We start from the raw sequence: 18,282 nt of genomic DNA on the forward strand, positions 1-18,282 counted from the left end.
TTTTCAAAGCCTCCACATCCTTCTGGTGGTGTGGCAACCAAACTGTAAGCAATATTCCAAATGTAGTCTAACTAAAGTTCTTTACAGCTGCAACGTGACTTGCTAAGTTTTATACTCAATGCCCCAACTGATGAAGGCAAGCATATCATATGCCTTCTTGACTACCTTATCCACTTGTATTGCCACTTTTGGGGAACTGTGGACCTATACATCTGGATCTGTCTGTATGTTAATGCTTCTATCTATTCTGCCATTTACTGTATACTTCCCTCCTGCAGGAGACCTTCCAAAAACATCACCTTGCATTTGTCTGGATTAATTCTATCAGCCATTTCTCCACCCAAGTCTCCATCCTGTCTATATCCTGCTATATCCTCTGGCAATCGTCCTCACTATCTGCGTTCCTCCAACCTTTGTGTCATCTGTAAACCTACTAATAAGATCACCCACATTCCCTCCAAATCAGTTGTATATATTACAAACAGCGGTCCCAGTACTGGTGTCTGCACAACACCAGTGGTCATAGATCTCCAGTCAGAAAAATACTCTTTCACTGCTACTCTTTGTCTTGTATGACTAAGCCAGTTTGTATCCTACTTACCAGTTCACTGCAGATCCCATGTGATGTCGCCTTCTGTATTAGCCTATTGTAATGGACCTTGTTAAAGGTCTTGCTAAAATCCACATAGTCAATATCTATTATCCTGCCCGAATCAACCAACTTTATCACTTCCTCAAAAAACTCAATGAAGTTTGTAGGTCAGGAATTCACCTGCAATAAGCCATGCTGCCTGTCGCTAATAAGTTTATATTTTTCAAATGTGAATAAAACCTGTCTCTAAGAATCTTATCCAATAATTCCCATATCATTGATGTATGGCTCATTGGCCTGTAATTTCCCAGATTACCTCTATTGCCCATCTTAAACAAAGAAAAAACATTGGCTATTCTCCAGACCGCTGGAACATCACCTGTGACTAAAGAGGATACAAAAATTTTGTAGAAGGCCTAAACAATTTCCTGCTTCGCCTTTCTCATCAGTCTGGGATAAATCCCATCAGCTCTTGTACACTTGTCTACCTTAATGCTTTTCAAAACACCCACAGCTCCTCCTTTTTGATATTGACATGATGTGGAATATGAACATTTTCCTCTGTAGACTCACCACCCACCATGTCCATCTCCTTTGTGAATACCGATGCAAAGTATTTGTTCAGGACCTCACTCATTTCCTAGATTAGAGTGGTGCTGGAAAAGCACAGCAGTTCAGGCAGCATCCGAGGAGCAGGAAAATCGACGTTTCGGGCAAAAGCCCTTCATTTTAACCCTACTGCGAATAGGAGGAAAACTTCTTCAAGGCAGGCACGAGGATTCACAGTAGGGTTAAAATAAACTAGGTAAAAACGACTGCAGATGCTGGAAACCTGCCTTGAAGAAGTTTTCCTCCTGTCTCTACAAGAATCTCAGGGAGTTCCTACTCTATGCTACTTTCTCCCCACCCCCACCCTCCTCTCATTTATCTCTCACTCTGCAGGCACCCTGCCTCTTTTCCCGATGAAGGGCTTTTGTCCGAAACGTCGATTTTCCTGCTCCTCGGATGCTGCCTGAACTGCTGTGCTTTTCCAGCACCATTCTAATCTAGAATCTGGTTTCCAGCATCTGCAGTCCTTGTTTTTACTCACTCATTTCCTGCAGCTCCACACACAAATTTCCTCCTTCATCCTTGAATGGCTCAACCCTTCCTTATCTACCCTCCTGCTTCTTATAGGCAAGGCTAGGAAGGAGGACCTGTTTGGGGATTATCAAGCACCAGGAAGGAAATTGAAGAAGAGGTCCTCAAAGGGTCATAATCCCTGGATTACTGCCTGCGCCACGTGCTAATTGGCATAGGGATAAGAAAATGAGGAAAGTAAACATGTGGCTAAGAGATTGGTGTGGGAAAGAGGGGTTCCATTTCCTGGGACATTGGCATTTGTTTTGGAACCGGAACCAATCTGGAACCAGTGTTTTTAGATTAGATTACATTACAGTGTGGAAACAGGCCCTTCGGCCCAACAAGTCCACACCGACCCGCCGAAGCGAAACCCACCCATACCCCTACATTTACCCATTACCTAACACTACGGGCAATTTAGCATGGCCAATTCACCTGACCCTGCACATCTTTGGACTGTGGGAGGAAACCGGAGCACCCGGAGGAAACCCACGCAGACACGGGGAGAACGTGCAAACTCCACACAGTCAGTCGCCTGAGGCGGGAAGTGAACCCGGGTCTCAGGCGCTGTGAGGCAGCAGTGCTAACCACTGTGCCACCGTGCCGCCCACGGTGAAAAGGATAAATAGGATGGTCACTAGTACTTTAAACTTGTGAGTTTAAAGTCAAGTAGAAAGATAAGCAGCAGGTTAGCATGTGTGCAGGGTTTAGGTTCGAGGCAGACTAGGAATGAAGCAAAAAGGAATGATAACTTAGGACATATTAGTAGTGATGTTGGAAATCATGAGAATAAGAAAATTAGCATTAAGGCGATTTATCTAAATGCTTGTAGTATTCATAACAAAGCAGATGAATTAATGGCACAAATCATCGTGAATGATTATGATGTGGTAGGCATCACAGAGATGTGGTTGCAGGGGGTTCAGGACTGGCATTTAAGCATCCAAGGATTTACAACATATCGAAAAGACAGGGCGATGGGCAGAGGGGGCGGGGTTGTTTTATTAGTTAAGAATGAGATTAAATCTATGGCACTGAATGACATAGGGTCAGATGATGTGGAGTCTGTGTGGGTGGATTTACAGAATCACAAAGGCAAAAAAACCATAATGGGAGTTATGTACAGACCTCCCAGCAGTGGTCAGGACCAGGGGCGCAAGATAAACCAGGAAATAGATAGGGCATGTCAGAAAGGCAAGGTCATGGGGGACTTCAATATACAGGTGGACTGGGTGAATAATGTTGCCGGTAGATCCAAAGAGAGGGAATTCGTGGAATTCTTACAGGTTGGCTATTTGGAACAGCTTGTGATGGAGCCCACAAGGGAGCAGGCTATTCTGGACTTAGTTCTGTGTAATCAGCCAGACTTTATAAAAGATCTTAAAGTAAGGAAACATTTAAGAGGCAGTGAACATAATATGCTAGAGTTCAGTCTGCAGTTTGAAAGAGAGAAGGCAAAATCGGATGTAATGGTGTTACAGTTAAATAAAGGTAATTACAAGGGCATGAAAGAGAAAGTAACGAAAGTTGACTGGAAGCAGAGCCTCGTGGGGAAGACAGTAGAGCAACAATGGCAGGAGTTTCTGGGTGTAGTAGAGGACACAGAACAAGGTTCATCCCAAATAAAAGAAAGATTATCTGGGGAGGGGTTAGACAGCCAGGGCTGACAAAGGAAGTCAGGAAATGTACCAAAGAAAAAGAGAGAGCCTATAAAGTGGCCAAGAGCACTGAGAAATCAGAAGATTGGGAAGACTACAAAAACAAACAGAAGATAACAAAGAGAGAATTAAGGAAGGATCAAATATGAAGGTAAGCTAGCCAGTGATAATTACAAATGAAACAAAGTTTCTTTCAATACATAAGAAACAAACGAGAGGCAAAAGTAGAAATTGGGCCGCTCCAAATGGATGCTGGAAGGCTAGTGATGGGAGATAAGGAAATAGCTATAGAATTTAACAAGTACTTTGTCTCGGTCTTCACAGTGGAAGACATGAGTAATCTCCCAACAATTAAGGAGAGTCAAGGGGCAGAGTTGAGTGTGGTAGCCATTACAAAAGAGAACGTGCTAGAAAAGCTAAAAGGTCAAAAGAATTGATAAATATCCTGGTCCACCTCTGAGGAAATAACAGAGGCACTGACTGTGATCTTTCAAAAATCACTGGAGTCAGGGAAAGTCTCAGATGATTGGAAAATCGCTGTTGTAACCCCCTTGTTCAAGCAAGGATCAATTATATGCCAATTAGCCTAACCTCAGTTGTAGGTAAAATTCTAGAATCCATCGTTCCGGATGAAATTTCTAAATTCTTGGAAGTGTAGGGTCGGATTAGAACAAGTTAGCATGGATTTAGTAAGGGGAGGTCGTGTCTAAAAAACCTGCAAAGAAAAAGAGAGAGCCTATAAAGTGGCCAAGAGCACTGGGAAATCAGAAGATTGGGAAGATTACAAAAACAAACAAAGGATAGCAAAGAAAGAAATAAGGAAGGAGAGAATATGAAGGTAAGATAGCCAGTAATATTAGAAATGATATTAAAGGTTTCTTTCAATACATAAGAAACAAACGAGAGGCAAAAGTACAAATTGGGCCACTCCAAATTGATGTAGGAAGGTTAGTGCTGGGAGATAATGAAATAGATGAATAACTTAATAAGTACTTTGTATCAGTCTTCACAGTGGAAGACATGAATAATATCCTAACAATTAAGGAGAGTCAGGGGCAGAGTATGGTAGCCATTACAAAAGAGAAAGTGCCAGAAAAGCTAAAAGATCTAAAAATCGATAAATCTCCTGGCCCTGATGGGCTACATCCTAGAGTTCTGAGAGAGGTGGCTGAGGAAATAGCGGAGGCGCTGACTGTGATCTTTCAAAAATCACTGGAGTCAGGGAAAGTCCCAGGTGATTGGAAAATCGCTGCAGTAACCCCCTTGTTCAAGAAAGGATCAAGACAAGAGATGGAAAATTATAGGCCAATTGGCCTAAACTCGGTTGTAGGTAAAATTCTAGAATCCATTGTTAAGGGTAAAATTTCTAAATTCTTGGAAGTGCAGGGTGGGGTTAGAACAAGTCAGCATGGATTTAGCAAGGGGAGGTCATGCCTGACAAACCTGTTAGAATTATTTGAAGAGGTAACACATAGGTTAGATCAGGGAAACCCAGTGGATGTCATATACCTAGACTTTGATAAGGTGCCTCACTGCTGAGTAAGTGAGAGCCCATGGTATTCGAGGTGAGCTAATGACATGGATTGGGGATTGGCCATTTGACAGAAGGCAGAGAGTTGGGATAAAAGGTTCATTTTCAGAATGGCAGCCAGTAACAAGTGGGGTACTGCAGCTGTTCACTTTATATATTAATGATTTGGATGAAGGGACTGGGGGCACTCTGGCGAGGTTTGCCAATGATACCAAGTTAGGTGGACAGGCAGGTAGTACTGAGGAGGTGGGGAGGCTTCAGAAAGATTTAGACAGTTTATGAGAGTGGTCCAGGAAGTGGCTGATGAAATTCAGCGTGAGCAAATGCGAGGTCTTGCACTTTGGAAAAAAGAGTACTGAAAGAATAATGAAATAGATGAATAACTTAATAAGTACTTTGTGTCAGTCTTCACAGTGGAAGACATGAATAATATCTTAACAATTAAGGAGAGTCGGGGGCAGAATATGGTAGCCATTACAAAAGAGAAAGTGCCAGAAAAGCTAAAAGGTCTAAAAATCGATAAATCTCCTATTTTCTAAATGGTGAGAAAATTCATAAAGCCAAAGTGCAAAGGGATCTGGGAGTGCTAGTCCAGGATTCTCTAAAGGTTGATTTGCAGGTTGAGTCTGTGATTAAGAAAGCAAATGTAATGTTGTCATTTATCTCAAAAGGGTTGGAATATTAAAGCAGCAATGTGCTTCTGAGACTTTATAAAGCTCTAGTTCGGCCTCATTTCGAATACTGTGTCCAGTTTTGGGCCCCACACCTCAGGAAGGACATACTGGCACTGGAGTGTGTCCAGCGGAGAGTCACACGGATGAACCCTGGAATGATAGGCCTAACGTATGATGATCGGCTGAGGATTCTGGGATTGTATTCATTAGAATTTAGAAGGTTGAGGGGAGATCAAATAGAAATTTACAAGATAATGCATGGCTTAGAAAGGGTGGATGCTGGGAAGTTGTTTCCGTTAGGCAGGGAGACTAAGACCCATGGGCACAGCCTTAAAATTAGAGGAGGGTCAATTTAGAATGGAAATGGAAAGGAAGAAGGGCTTATGCCCGAAATGTCGATTCTCCTGCTCCTCGGATGCTGCCTGGCTTGCTGCGCTTTTCCAGCTCCGCACTTTTCAACTCTGGTCTCCAGCATCTGCAGTCCTCACTTTCTCCCAGCATCTTGTGACAAGGCAGGTTTGCCAGCCACATCTCAGAAATGCTGCACAGATTCAGTAGGAAACCTTTGGTGGGGTCAGCATGAGAAGTCTCAGATGATTGCATGTCAGCAATTAGATGTGATATAGCCATGCAGATTTTATGGCCAAAATGTATCATAGCGTTTTAGATTAAGTTGGTATCATAGCATCCCAATGGTCAAATCAATTATTATCATCTTTCAATGTAATATTTAGAATTTTTGTGCTGTTTTATTCATCCTGAAAGCTTAAAGTGTCTGATCTATGATGTGAAATTTAACTATGGGATTTATTGTGCAGTAAAATTAGTCATCGGTTCTATTCCTGATAATCTAACCTGCTGTTAGTAGATTCTTTCAATAGACTATTCTAACTTGTCTACTGCTTCTAAACTCTACTTTTCTTTCCCTCAGCAAAACTACCAACAGTACATTGGCTTTGTGATCCTTCATGGCACAGACACAATGGCTTACACAGCTTCAGCCCTTTCATTCATGTGTGAGAACCAAGGAAAGCCCATCATCTTGACTACCTCTCAGGTAATGGTTGCATTGGTTTAGAGTCTATCTACAGTTCCATATTTGCAACAAAGAGGATTTAATGTGTGACACCATGAATAGGATATTGTGTAACTATGGCATGTGTACATGCATAATTATGTAAATAATCAGTAAAACAATCATAATTAATTTTCTTTATAATATTGCTGGTATGATAGAATTATGGAGTGGTTACAAAACAGAAAGAAGATTGTCTTGTCTGTACTGGCTATCTTTAAGAAGAACTCAGCTAGTTGCACTCCTTCACCCTTTCCCCAAAGAGCTGGAAATTTCTTCTGATGTTTATCCAGTTCCTTTTTTAAAAGCCATGATGAAATTTGCCTCTAGCAAACTTAGGCCAGTGTATTCCAGATCCTAATTGTTAAATCCACAAAACAAGCTTCTCCTCATAGTTCTCATCCAATTTGCCTTAAAGTGATGTTCTTTGGTCTTGACCCTCCCACAAATGATGACCAAACATAGGCTGATGGGACGTTAATTGGCTAGGTTAGATTTTTCCTGATTTTTGTGTAAAGGACATACCTGAGCAATTTTCCACATTGTCGGGTAGTGCCAATGTGGCAAGTTCTAGAGTACAAGTCTTCAGTGCTATAGCTGGAATAGTGGCAGGGCCCAAAGCCTTTGCCATATCCAGTGCAAAATAGATTTCCAGTGCATTCAAAAAAGAGAAGGGTAAATGTTTTCATTTTAAGGGCATCGAAAGGTATGGAGAGAAATAAGAAATATGGCATTGAGATATAGGATCAGCTATTCTCATATTAAATAGTGGAACAGGTTCAAAGAGCTGAATGGCCTACTCCTCCTCTTAGGTTATATGTTTCCATGATTCTGTCGTGCCAAAGATATGAGGATCAGGCAAAACTGCAAGAAAATGAAAATTACAGTGGAGGACTGGGATTTATGAAGTGCACAGGATGGGTATCGTGGCATGTGGAGTCAATAGACTAGAAGAAATGTTTCAATTTCCTCATGGTGGATTGAGATGCAAAGGTAAATTCTGTGGTGTGTTTGTGACATGTTGAGCATAATGCTGGCTCATTGTGGTTCCTACTTCTAACATATTTGCATACTGTTGTCATGCAACTTGACAAACTACCATTCCTGATCTGGAATTGTAGTTCAGGTAAATTTAGATGGCTGTGGTCAGATCCCAAATAACTTCACACTGAACACTATTCAGTAGTTCATGTGAAAAGACTCTTGTGGATGTTGTATTAAGGACTCTACATTCTTGAGGCATGTCAATCAAACAGGAGAGCCTCATCCCATTACAAGTTTCCAGAAGCTCAGTAGTCTATGTTGAATTTGCAAAGGTCATCAAACTCGTTTTGCAGCTCATCAGTAAGTTTAAAAAAAAGTTTTAAAATTTGTAGTTTTTCATACCTGTCCTGTCATGATGCAATCTTTCCAAATAACAAGATATAAAATGAGCACAGGAGGAACTTAGTTATCGAAGAAAATTAAAATTATTGGATCATTTAAATTAATGACATGGTATTTTTAAACATAAGGACTTTGACAAAGAAATATGCGCTGTAGTTGCTTAAGTTAAAGAGATCCTCTTTATGTTTGTAAATGTAGTGAACAACCTCCTAACTGGTAACTACTCTTACCACTTTATCTCTCCATTTACAATATGTAAGTACCACTGAATGTACCTCACATCTACTGATGCACTGCCACCAAAAGTGAAGTCAACCATTCCAAATCATCACTTGGTTAGACAGATTGATTTTTTTTGCAGGGTTAGATTTCACCAATTTGCAAGCTTAACCAGATGCCCTGGGCATTTGTGGTACAACTAGGTACCTTACAGAAACCAACGTCTGATCTTCAATTCTTAATCGGAAAAACAGACTGAACTGGTAGCAACTCTGATATTTTTAATTTCACAGTGGCCAGATCGTAATGAATGTAAGCAAAAAATGGAAAGGAGAAAAGCTTTAGTCAAATAAAAATAAATAAGTATAAAAATATATCATTAATAAACAGACTTTTTAAAATTTTAAACTGATTTTCATAAATGACTTTTTCTCTCTCATTATCCACTCCAAAACTTTTCAAACTGGGGATTCTCTTCCTGCTGCTAAAATTGCATGTGAGACAATCTATTTTACTGAAGTTTTCTTTGCCAAGGATGTGTTTATGGGATGTTGCTACACAGTTACTATTTAATTGCTGAATAATCTATTATACTGTAAAGTTTTCCAGCAGACTCAAGTTATTCCAATTGCTTGTTTCTTTTGTTATCTTTTAACTGTAGTGAATAAAGTACACTTTGCTTCAAGTCTGGTAGTTTGACCATTCGAATTACATCCAGAACACAATGTCTTGCACTTTCCTTTAAAATAGGAAAAAGGTCAGGTCCAACTATCTTCTTGATATTTTTTGAGGGGATTTAGTTTGGTTCATAGCAAAACAGGTGTTCTTGTTGGGCTCAACATCTCTAATTTTAGGTTGGGTTTCCAATTATTGGATTCAAAGGCAGTGAATGGTGAGTGTTGGTGTCTTTTATTTTGGGTGTTGCATTTGGTTGGTTTAAACCTTGTGTAGTAATGGCTTATTCAGTCACTGAAGTTTCCTGGGGTGTAAGAAATCACTTTAGGTGTTTTACTGCAAGTGGCAAGGCAAAGCTTTTGGAATTGGCAGACAAGCCAGAGTTGGGGGTTGCCTGTGTCTGCGAGGAAAGGGGAAATAATTGTGGCAATCGCCCAGCAATTACAATTGCCAGGAATGCCATTCAGAATCTTTGTAAATGGCTAAAATTCAATTGAAAATGAAGCAGCTTGAGTTAGAGGCAAAAGTAAAAGGAAGCGAAAAGGAAATCAAACAGTTTGATTTATGATTAAAAGCAGAACACAAAAAAAAGGAATGGAAGACCCGAGCAGAAGAAAGGGAAAATGAGAGAGAAGAAAGGGAGAGCTTTTGGAAACTTCAGAGGTTGGAACTGAAAACTCAAAGTCAACTTAAAATGAAACGGTAGAGGTGAAAATTAAAAGTAGTGAGGGAGACATTGATGGAGAGTAATCCCGTCATAGCCAAAGGCTTGGTGGGGCTCTGTTAAATACATCCAAACGTTGCTTAAGTTCGATGAGAGGGATGTGGAAATCTTTTCATTTCATTTGAAAAGGTAGCTAAACAAGTGAAATGGCTGGTGACCATGTAGGTATTGTTGATCCAAACAAAGATGGTACGTAGAGCTGATGAGATATTTAAATCACTGACACAGGATTTCTGGGGAGTATGACGACATGAAAAAGTCCATCTTAAGTGCAAGTGAGTTAGTACCAAAAGCCTACAGACAATGTTTTAGGAATCTAAGGAGGGAATCTGATCAAACGTACATAGTGTGTGAAAGAATCAAACAAAGTAAGTTTGATAGGTGGCTAAGAGCATTGAAAATATGTCAAACATATGGACCTTTTTGAAAACTGATTATTTTGGAGGAGTTTAAAACTTTACTTCCTGAAGTAGTGAGAACCGTGGAAGAGCAGAGAGTTAAGACTGCAAGATTAGCAGTGGAAGTGGCAGATAATTATGAGTTGATTCGAGATTTGACTTCTGATATTACTTTCAATCTGTGAGGAATAGAAATTAGTAGAGGAGAAATCCTCAAGTAATAAAGTATAGGGGAATCAACAATTAAAAATATCCATTTTAAATCTCCATCTTGTAATAACTTGTCTTGTAAGTTTAAAATGGCTACTGCATTTACAGTGACCATTGAATGAATTAGGAATGTAAGAATCTTGGCATAGCCTTGCAGCTGTTCTTTCTCACAGAACTTAAAATGAATAAAATACTGATAACCGTTAAGCTTTATCTGCTCTGACACAAGAGAAAGGCACCAGATGTAGAAACATGTTAAATCTATACTGTGTTTGATCTATGAGAATAAGACTAAAATGTATTGCTAATTATGAGAACTTAATTACAGAAAGAAACATTATACGATGTAGGAAAGAGAACATGTGAGATTGTTACGCAAATAAGCGCTATAAAATATGCTGCCTTCTTGCTAAAAATCAGAGATCTCTTAGTAGTCCATCCAGAGACATCTTGATTGATACACTGGATGATAGATTATTGATCTCTCAGCCGGCTTGATAACAATAAAAGAGTGCTATTTTGCAATCTATGAATGGTCTGAAAATTTCTATGTTTACACAAGTGGTAAGAGAAAAGGAGAACTCACTGAAGATAGTCAAGATAGCCGACCATAGGGTGAAAAGGAAACCCATGAGGGGGAAAGAGAAGTAAAAAAAGCTCAGGTGTTTCCACTGTAATAAAGTATACCACGTGAAGTCTCAGTGTTGTTGGTTTAGAAAAACCACTGGGAAGATGGATGGGAGAAGAAAAAAGATAAGCCAGTGAGTTTGTTGAAGTGGTAAAGGAAAAGACAATGGAAGCTAAAAAAGCTGCCAACGAATGTACAACCTGATCAGGGTCTGGTTGAGAAGGAAGTGCCTGATCTCTTTAAAGAATTTATGTAAATGGGTAAGGTTTATCCACATATGCCAGGAGGAGCAGGTTTGATTCAGAATTACATTTGCACCTTAAACTGTTTAACTTATAACATAGCAAATTCTAAATGATTCAATTAAGTTAGAATGAAATAGAAATTGTAATAGGGCATCCAGTACTTTCAGCCTATTCCCCTACAAAACAAGAACATGATCATCCACATCAAATTTATCTTCTCACACCATCTCCATCCCTCTTAATTCCTTAGACATCCAAGACAGCTATTAATCTTGAACTGTCTTGCATAATACATACAAAATTAAAAGGTGAAAGGTGGGAAAATACAATGGATTTGGGGAAAAATGTTATCAGCCAGCTGGTAAAGAAATTAAGATTTTAAAAGATAGTTGAGCAAGTCAGTCTTTGGTGAGACGTGAGGAGGTATGTAATTCAGAAGGAGTATTGCCAGAAAGGTGGTAATATTTGGAATTCATGGTGAGAAGTACAGTGTACCATTATATAAAGTGAGGTTGGAGAGGCCAGTGAAAGGTGGTGAAGTGGTGGTAACAACAATAGAAAAGTCCTTAGTTCCAGAAATATTGTTTATTCTTGATGTACACAACTGAGAGTGATGCCCACTGTGGTTGAAAAGCCAATGGAAAATCATATTACCGAGGTGACATATGAAGTACATCCTGGGATTTTCCTTATTGTGTGGTAACAAGGTCGCAAAGCCACAGGTTGAAATAGGAGGAGAAATTAACAAGTTCCGTTATCAGTAACATTTTAATCAAATGGTTGAAAAAACAAAGAACAGGTGGAGGAAAAAATTGATACTTTTAGTTTAGAGAAAATAGCAGCATTACAATGGAAAGATGAAAACTAAAGCAGTTGTATCAAAATCCTACACAGAAGAAGAATCTGAGTGTATCCCAGAAAGTTACGATCTTAAAAATGACACCTTGAAACACACTCAGATGGATGAGAAATGGGCAGAGGTTCATCAAGTTGTAATACTGGTCGGTTACAGAAAGATGGTATTGCAGGGAGAACATGACTTAACAGTAGCAGTTCATTTAGGAGTAAAGAAAGCTCAAGCCAAAATACAGAAACATTTCTTTTGGCTTGCACTGCATAAGGATATGGTTCAATTTTGCCCATTGTCTCATATGTATGGGGTAACTGAAAAACCTCAGGCAGTGATAAAATGTATTCCGTAATATCCATGCCTGCATTTGAGGAATCTTTTATAAGAGTCTTAATTGAAACAAGAAGTGGGAATCACTGCTTGCTGAACATAATTGATGTCTCTACTAGATTTCTAGAGGCCATCTCACTATGTAGTATCACGGCTAAAAGGATTGCAGAAGAGTTACTCAAATTTGTTTTACTAGATATGGACCACTCACATACAACAGATCAAGGGTCAAATTTTACATCAAAATTATTCTAGGAAGTAATGGGTATCATAGGAATAAAACAATTACAATCCACTTCGTCCCTTCCAGAATCACAGGGAACATTAGAACGGTGGAATCAAACCTTAAAGACCATGTTGAGGACTTGTAGTTGACTATCCAGATAATTAGGATAAAGGAATTCCATTCATAAAGTTTTGTAATTAGGATTGCAACTATTAATCAATCAAATTCAGTCCATTTGAATTTCAGGAATAAGGAGAGAGGACCACTGAAATTAATTAAGGAGAAATTGGTGAGAGTTCAATGGTTGCACATTTGGACTATGTGTCAAATTTTAGGGAAAGATTAAGTAGATTGGGTGTGTTGGCTAGACAACATTAAAAAGTGTCACGGCATATAATGAACCAGTAAGCAGACAAGAAATCAAAAATTCGATAGTGGAGATAAAGTGTTAGCATTTCTACCAGTGGTAGGTGAACCTTTAAAAGCAAGGTGTAGTGAGTCTTATGAAATTGAAAGGAAATTGAATGAGGTGAACTATTTGATAAGAACGCCTGTGGAGATACCATAAGATTTGTAGATATTGGGACAGTGTAGCGAATGCCTTGGCGAAGATTTCGGGAACGGAGATTGGACCTAGTGTCTCTCCTTTTGGGCTTTCCAAATTTTCCTTCTCTCATTGCATACGGGAAGAAATTATTTACTATCCTTTGCTTTTGGACTAGGCAAGACCCCTCAAAATGTTTTAAGAAGGTAGCCCAAACCCTAACTTGTTTTATAAGCAGATGTAAAATGGTTATTCCAGGAGTGTTGCAGCTGGTCAACACATTCAGCTTGTTTTTTGTAAATATTTTTATTGAAAAGAAAAAAATTTGAGTTTTTTTTAACAAAATTACAAAATTAATACAAAATAGTGTGTCCACTTTACAATATAATAACAGCACCAATATTAAAATAAGAAAACTAACTACTAGTCTATTCTACAAACCACCAAAACCCAAAATACGATGTAAAAAAGAAAACTCTATGTATAAAAAAGACCACAGTGTTGTACATTATTGACAATAAAAAAGGAAAAAAAAGGGTAAATAAATAAATAAATAAATACACATTCAAAATAAAATTATATCAAGTCACAGCAAAACCCGTATTTATATGGGATCCTTCCTCCCAGGAGCCCCCCGAACCAACAAACATCATCCTCACGGCTAAACAAAGGCCATAAACAGTATGGCAGATTCATCTGCATTAGTGTTGTTCAAAAAGGGCTGCCATATTCTGCAAAATAATTCCGTTTTTTGGTGCACCACATTCGTAAGGAAGTCCAGGGTAATACATTCCATAACAATCCTTTGCCAATTCGAAAGTCCCAGGGGGGCTTTCCGATACCCAACTTATTAAAATATTTTTCCTCACAAAAGGAAAGGATAGTAAATAATTTCTTCCCGTATGCATCGAGAGAAGGAAAATTACAGATAGAGATCTTCCTAGTATTTTCCCAGGTATCCTCCCACATCTCTAAAGAGGTTCCCTAATTCTTGATTCCAGGTTTTATATAACTGTTCCATGTCTTTCGATGCGTTATTACCTAGCGAGTGGTAGAGAGTACTGAGTGCACCCATCACTCTCCTTTCCATATCTGATTTGTATGGATTAGTCATCAATGTGGTCATTTTTTGTATGAAATCTTGTACTTGAAAATATCAAAAAGGTCATTGTTAGGCAACCCAAACTTCTGACACAACTGTTCGAAGGACATTGTGACCTCCCCATTGAACACATCTCCCAAACAGGACATGCCTCTGGACTCCCAAATTCTAAATCCAGCGTCAGTCAAGCTGGCTGAAATCCCAAAGTTCCCACTATAGGAATAGAAGAAGAGGTTTTTTGTGTATCACTCTGTTGCTCCATCCTCCAAGCTTTGATTGTATTTAATACAATTGGGTATTTACAATGATCCTTAATAACTCTCATCTTATCCATAAATAATACTTTCATGAGGGGACATTTTGCTTGGGAAGCCTCAATATCCAACCAAATTGATTGTGGGTCACAAGAGACCCAATCAGCCATATATTACAACAGAGAACTCAGTTGGTACTTCCTGAAACCTGGAAAATCCAGACCTCTTCTTATTTGTGGGAGCTGGAACTTATCTAATTTAATAAGGAGCCATCTATGATTCCAAATAAAGGAGCCAAGCCAGCCATAAAGCCTACACAACATCAAAGGAAGCATTCTCATGGGGTATAGTAGGCGAGGTAGAATATTCATCTTGACTAAAGCTATTCTTCCTAGCCAGGATATCAGGAGATCTTCCCAGTATTGGAGGTCCTGCCTTAATTTCTCTAATAAATGTGTTTAATTAGCTTTATATAGCTGACCAAATACCAGGGTAATAAAAATAGCTAAATAGAGAAAACCTCCCAGTGACCGCCGAAAGGGGAAACAGGATCCATCTGGAAAATTGGATATGCTAGTAAGACCTCCTAGTGGCATGGCCTCTGATTTCATAAAGTTAATTCTGCAACCTGAGAACATATCAAATAAGTTAACCACTTGAATTAAGTGGTGCACAGATATCGATGGGTCATTTAAGAACGTCGTCCGCATAAAGAGCGATTTTATGCTTACCTGATCTTACCTCCAGGCCGTTATATTAGGGTCAGTTTGGATAGCTTCTGCCAGAGTCTCAATCACTAGTGTAAATAGTAGTGGTGAGAGAGGACATCCTTGACAACAACCTCTGCCAACACTAAAGCTATCCGACCTTATGCCATTGGTGATCATTGCTGCTTTAGGGTCGTTACATAATACAGCTACCCACTTGGTAAAGACCTCTCCAATGCCAAACCATTCCATTTTATAAAAAAGATAAGACCCAATCAAATGCCTTCTCTGCATCTGGGAAGATGACTAATCTGGTATCACTCCCTGATGGCAAGCTTGTACCATGTTTAACACTCTTCTCTTTTATAATAAATGGCAAAACTCTCTCCAGTCTTAATGTCAACATTTTTGACAGGATTTTAAAGTTCACATTCAATAAGTATATAGGTCTGTATGAAGTACACTTGTCCGGGGCTTTTTCCTTTCTTAAGAATGACAGAGATATTTGCTTCTCTCAGAGAGGGGCAGGAGGCTACCCTGAGTATATGAATAGTTATACATATCTGTAAGTGGTCCGGCCAATTCATCTATGACCAGTGGAGTGCCACAAGGATTGGTGCTGGGTCCTCTACTTTTTGTCATTTATATAAATGATTTGGATACGAGAGTAAGAGGTATAGTTAGTAAGTTTGCAGATGACACCAAAATTGGAGGTATAGTGGACAGCGAAGAGGGTTACCTTGAAGATCTGCGTCCCCTCAAGAGGGGTCTCTTGGTTCGAGATCTGTCAAAGGAATCGACAAATGCGGTCTATTCAAAAAGCAAGGGTCATTAGTTTATTGAATTAAGGTACCTTGACACAATTCTATCCAGCAACACAGAGATTGAAGCTTCTGTGTTCCGTGATGAAGTTGCGCAATGACATTTGAAAATTACACATTATTTACATGTTTTTAAAGAAATAGTACAGCCTTAATTACAAGAAAGACCAATCACATATAATAAGGTGACATGATTTACAGCAAGTTATTCCAATGATTGAAGACAAGCTAATCCAATGCTAAAAGATATCTTATTGTACTGGTTCAAGGTTCGTTCAAATGGTCAATTAACTTGTCAATATTCAGCTTTTGAAAACTCTCTTGTCTTCTTATCTATGAACTGCAACTTAATTCTGCAAATCAGCCGTATGATTCACAGGTCATTTTATAGTATTCTTTTAAATCGAGAAACCGTTTTGTGATAATAAAAATCTACATATTTTGTTGCCTAAGTTCAAATTTTAGATCCTCATTCCCCTCTTTGGTCACTCTATGACCACACCATAAAGGCATGGATCAAATTAATCCAATTCAATGGCAGCAAAAGATTGCCGTATTTCCTCTTCCTCTGAAGGGGAACCAAGGGCTGCCAATGATGTTTCTTCATCATGATTTCAGTAAAGAAGAAGCATTTTCAGGTTGGAGCCAATATTGTCAATAGAAGTTAATATTTTAGCAATAATACGCTTAACTATAGCAATACCAACAAAAAGACAAATTAAAACAATAGCACCATACAAAGACATATTAATTAATCAGTTGTACCATGAGCCAAACCCCAATCTTCCCATCCCGCACCTTCATTCATTTGGTTGACAAAAGTGTGAATATTATCAATATGTCTAGTAATGTTTTTGAAAAGATCAGTGACCCTCATAATGCATTTTCCTTTAACTATAACGCAAAGTCCACCTTCCTTCGTAAGTATGTAATTGGTTTTGTTGGGCAAATAGGCACAATTCTGAAAGCATTTCTAATTTCTATTAACGTAGCAGTTGTCTCATTTCCCAAAATTGTGAGTCCACCAATGTGATAATTATAGTTTTGATGACTAATAATTCTTAAGGACTCTCCTAATGAAAGAAGATTAAGAGCTGCATATGCCAATGACTGTGTTTTACTTCTTGAAATGGTCTTTGGATTCTTCCATTCTGCACAGAAATCAGAAGAAACTGTATGTTTAAAAAGGGGAATTATGATTTCATTGCCAGATAATTGGACAGGGAACAGGAGTTGGAAATAGTGTTCCTATAGCTACGACATGAGGACTACTTCCTCTATTCAGGACAAGGTAGCGAGCTGCCTTATTATAACTGAAAAAAAAAATCCAGGTTTAGCATAGGCAATAGAGGGACTTTCCCAGTAAGATGCAGGTCTACATTTGTGACTTACTGGGGTATGTGGATAATCCATGATTACATAATTCAGCCCTGGGTGCTGAGGGTGAAAATCAACCAGTACTAATGAAGTGAGTTTCTTGATAAGAAACATGGTCAACATCCCAAACCCCTCCAATACCTGAGAAAATATTTGTGCCGTTAGGGGTATCATAATGAAGGTGTGTGTTGTTACCCACTCCAAATAGAGTTTGAATTCCAGTGATAATAGGGATACATTTTCGTTAAGGCATACAAATGAGATGCAAGGTTGTTCAGAAAAGTAGTGATGACTAATACATTTAATCATAGCACAGGGAAAAAAGACATTTTTTAGGCACTCTTACATAAGCGCACCCCCATTCCTTACCCTTGTCGTAATTTGGATAGGAGATTGCTCTTTGAGCGCGAGCAGCAGCTAAGGTAAGACTGTTTGTTTTAAAATTACTTACCGGTAGCGGGCAGCGGTGTTTTTTTTTCTCTCTTTTACAGAAAGAGCGGGAGCAGCAGGGGGAAGTGACGAAGACCGGAGGGGCAGCTGGGTAGGTTTTTTTCCTATAAAAGCGAGCAGGAGAAGAGGTATGTTGCCTCCCAGGTGCAAGGGTATGTGACGTCTCTGATCGTGTTTTCCGGGTCCTTAAGGGGGAGGGGGAGCAGCCCGAAGTCGTGGTCCACATTGGCACCAATGACATAGGTAGGAGGAGCGCTGAGGATGTTAGACAGGCTTTCAGGGAGCTAGGTTGGAAGCTCAGAGTTAGAACGAACAGAGTTGTTGTCTCTGGTTTGTTACCCATGCCACGTGATAGAGAGTCGAGGAATAGGGAGAGAGAACAGTTAAATGCGTGGCTTCAGGGATGGTGCAGGAGGGAGGGGTTCCAGTTTTTGGATAACTGGGGTTCTTTCTGGGGAAGGTGGGACCTCTATAAACAGAATGG

General features: G+C 39.3%; 1 protein-coding gene across 1 annotated transcript in view; it reads left to right on the forward strand.

Annotated features, from left to right (window-relative positions):
* Positions 1 to 18,282, forward strand: part of LOC122553554 (60 kDa lysophospholipase-like) — a 115,708-nt gene that overhangs the window by 17,785 nt on the left and 79,641 nt on the right. The window contains exon 4 of the mRNA XM_043697527.1: positions 6,509 to 6,634. Within this exon, the coding sequence (XP_043553462.1) occupies positions 6,509 to 6,634 (126 nt within the window). The remainder of the gene's footprint in view (positions 1 to 6,508; positions 6,635 to 18,282) is intronic.

The sequence above is a fragment of the Chiloscyllium plagiosum genome, chromosome 10 (genome assembly GCF_004010195.1).
Source record: "Chiloscyllium plagiosum isolate BGI_BamShark_2017 chromosome 10, ASM401019v2, whole genome shotgun sequence".
NCBI lineage: Eukaryota > Metazoa > Chordata > Chondrichthyes > Orectolobiformes > Hemiscylliidae > Chiloscyllium > Chiloscyllium plagiosum.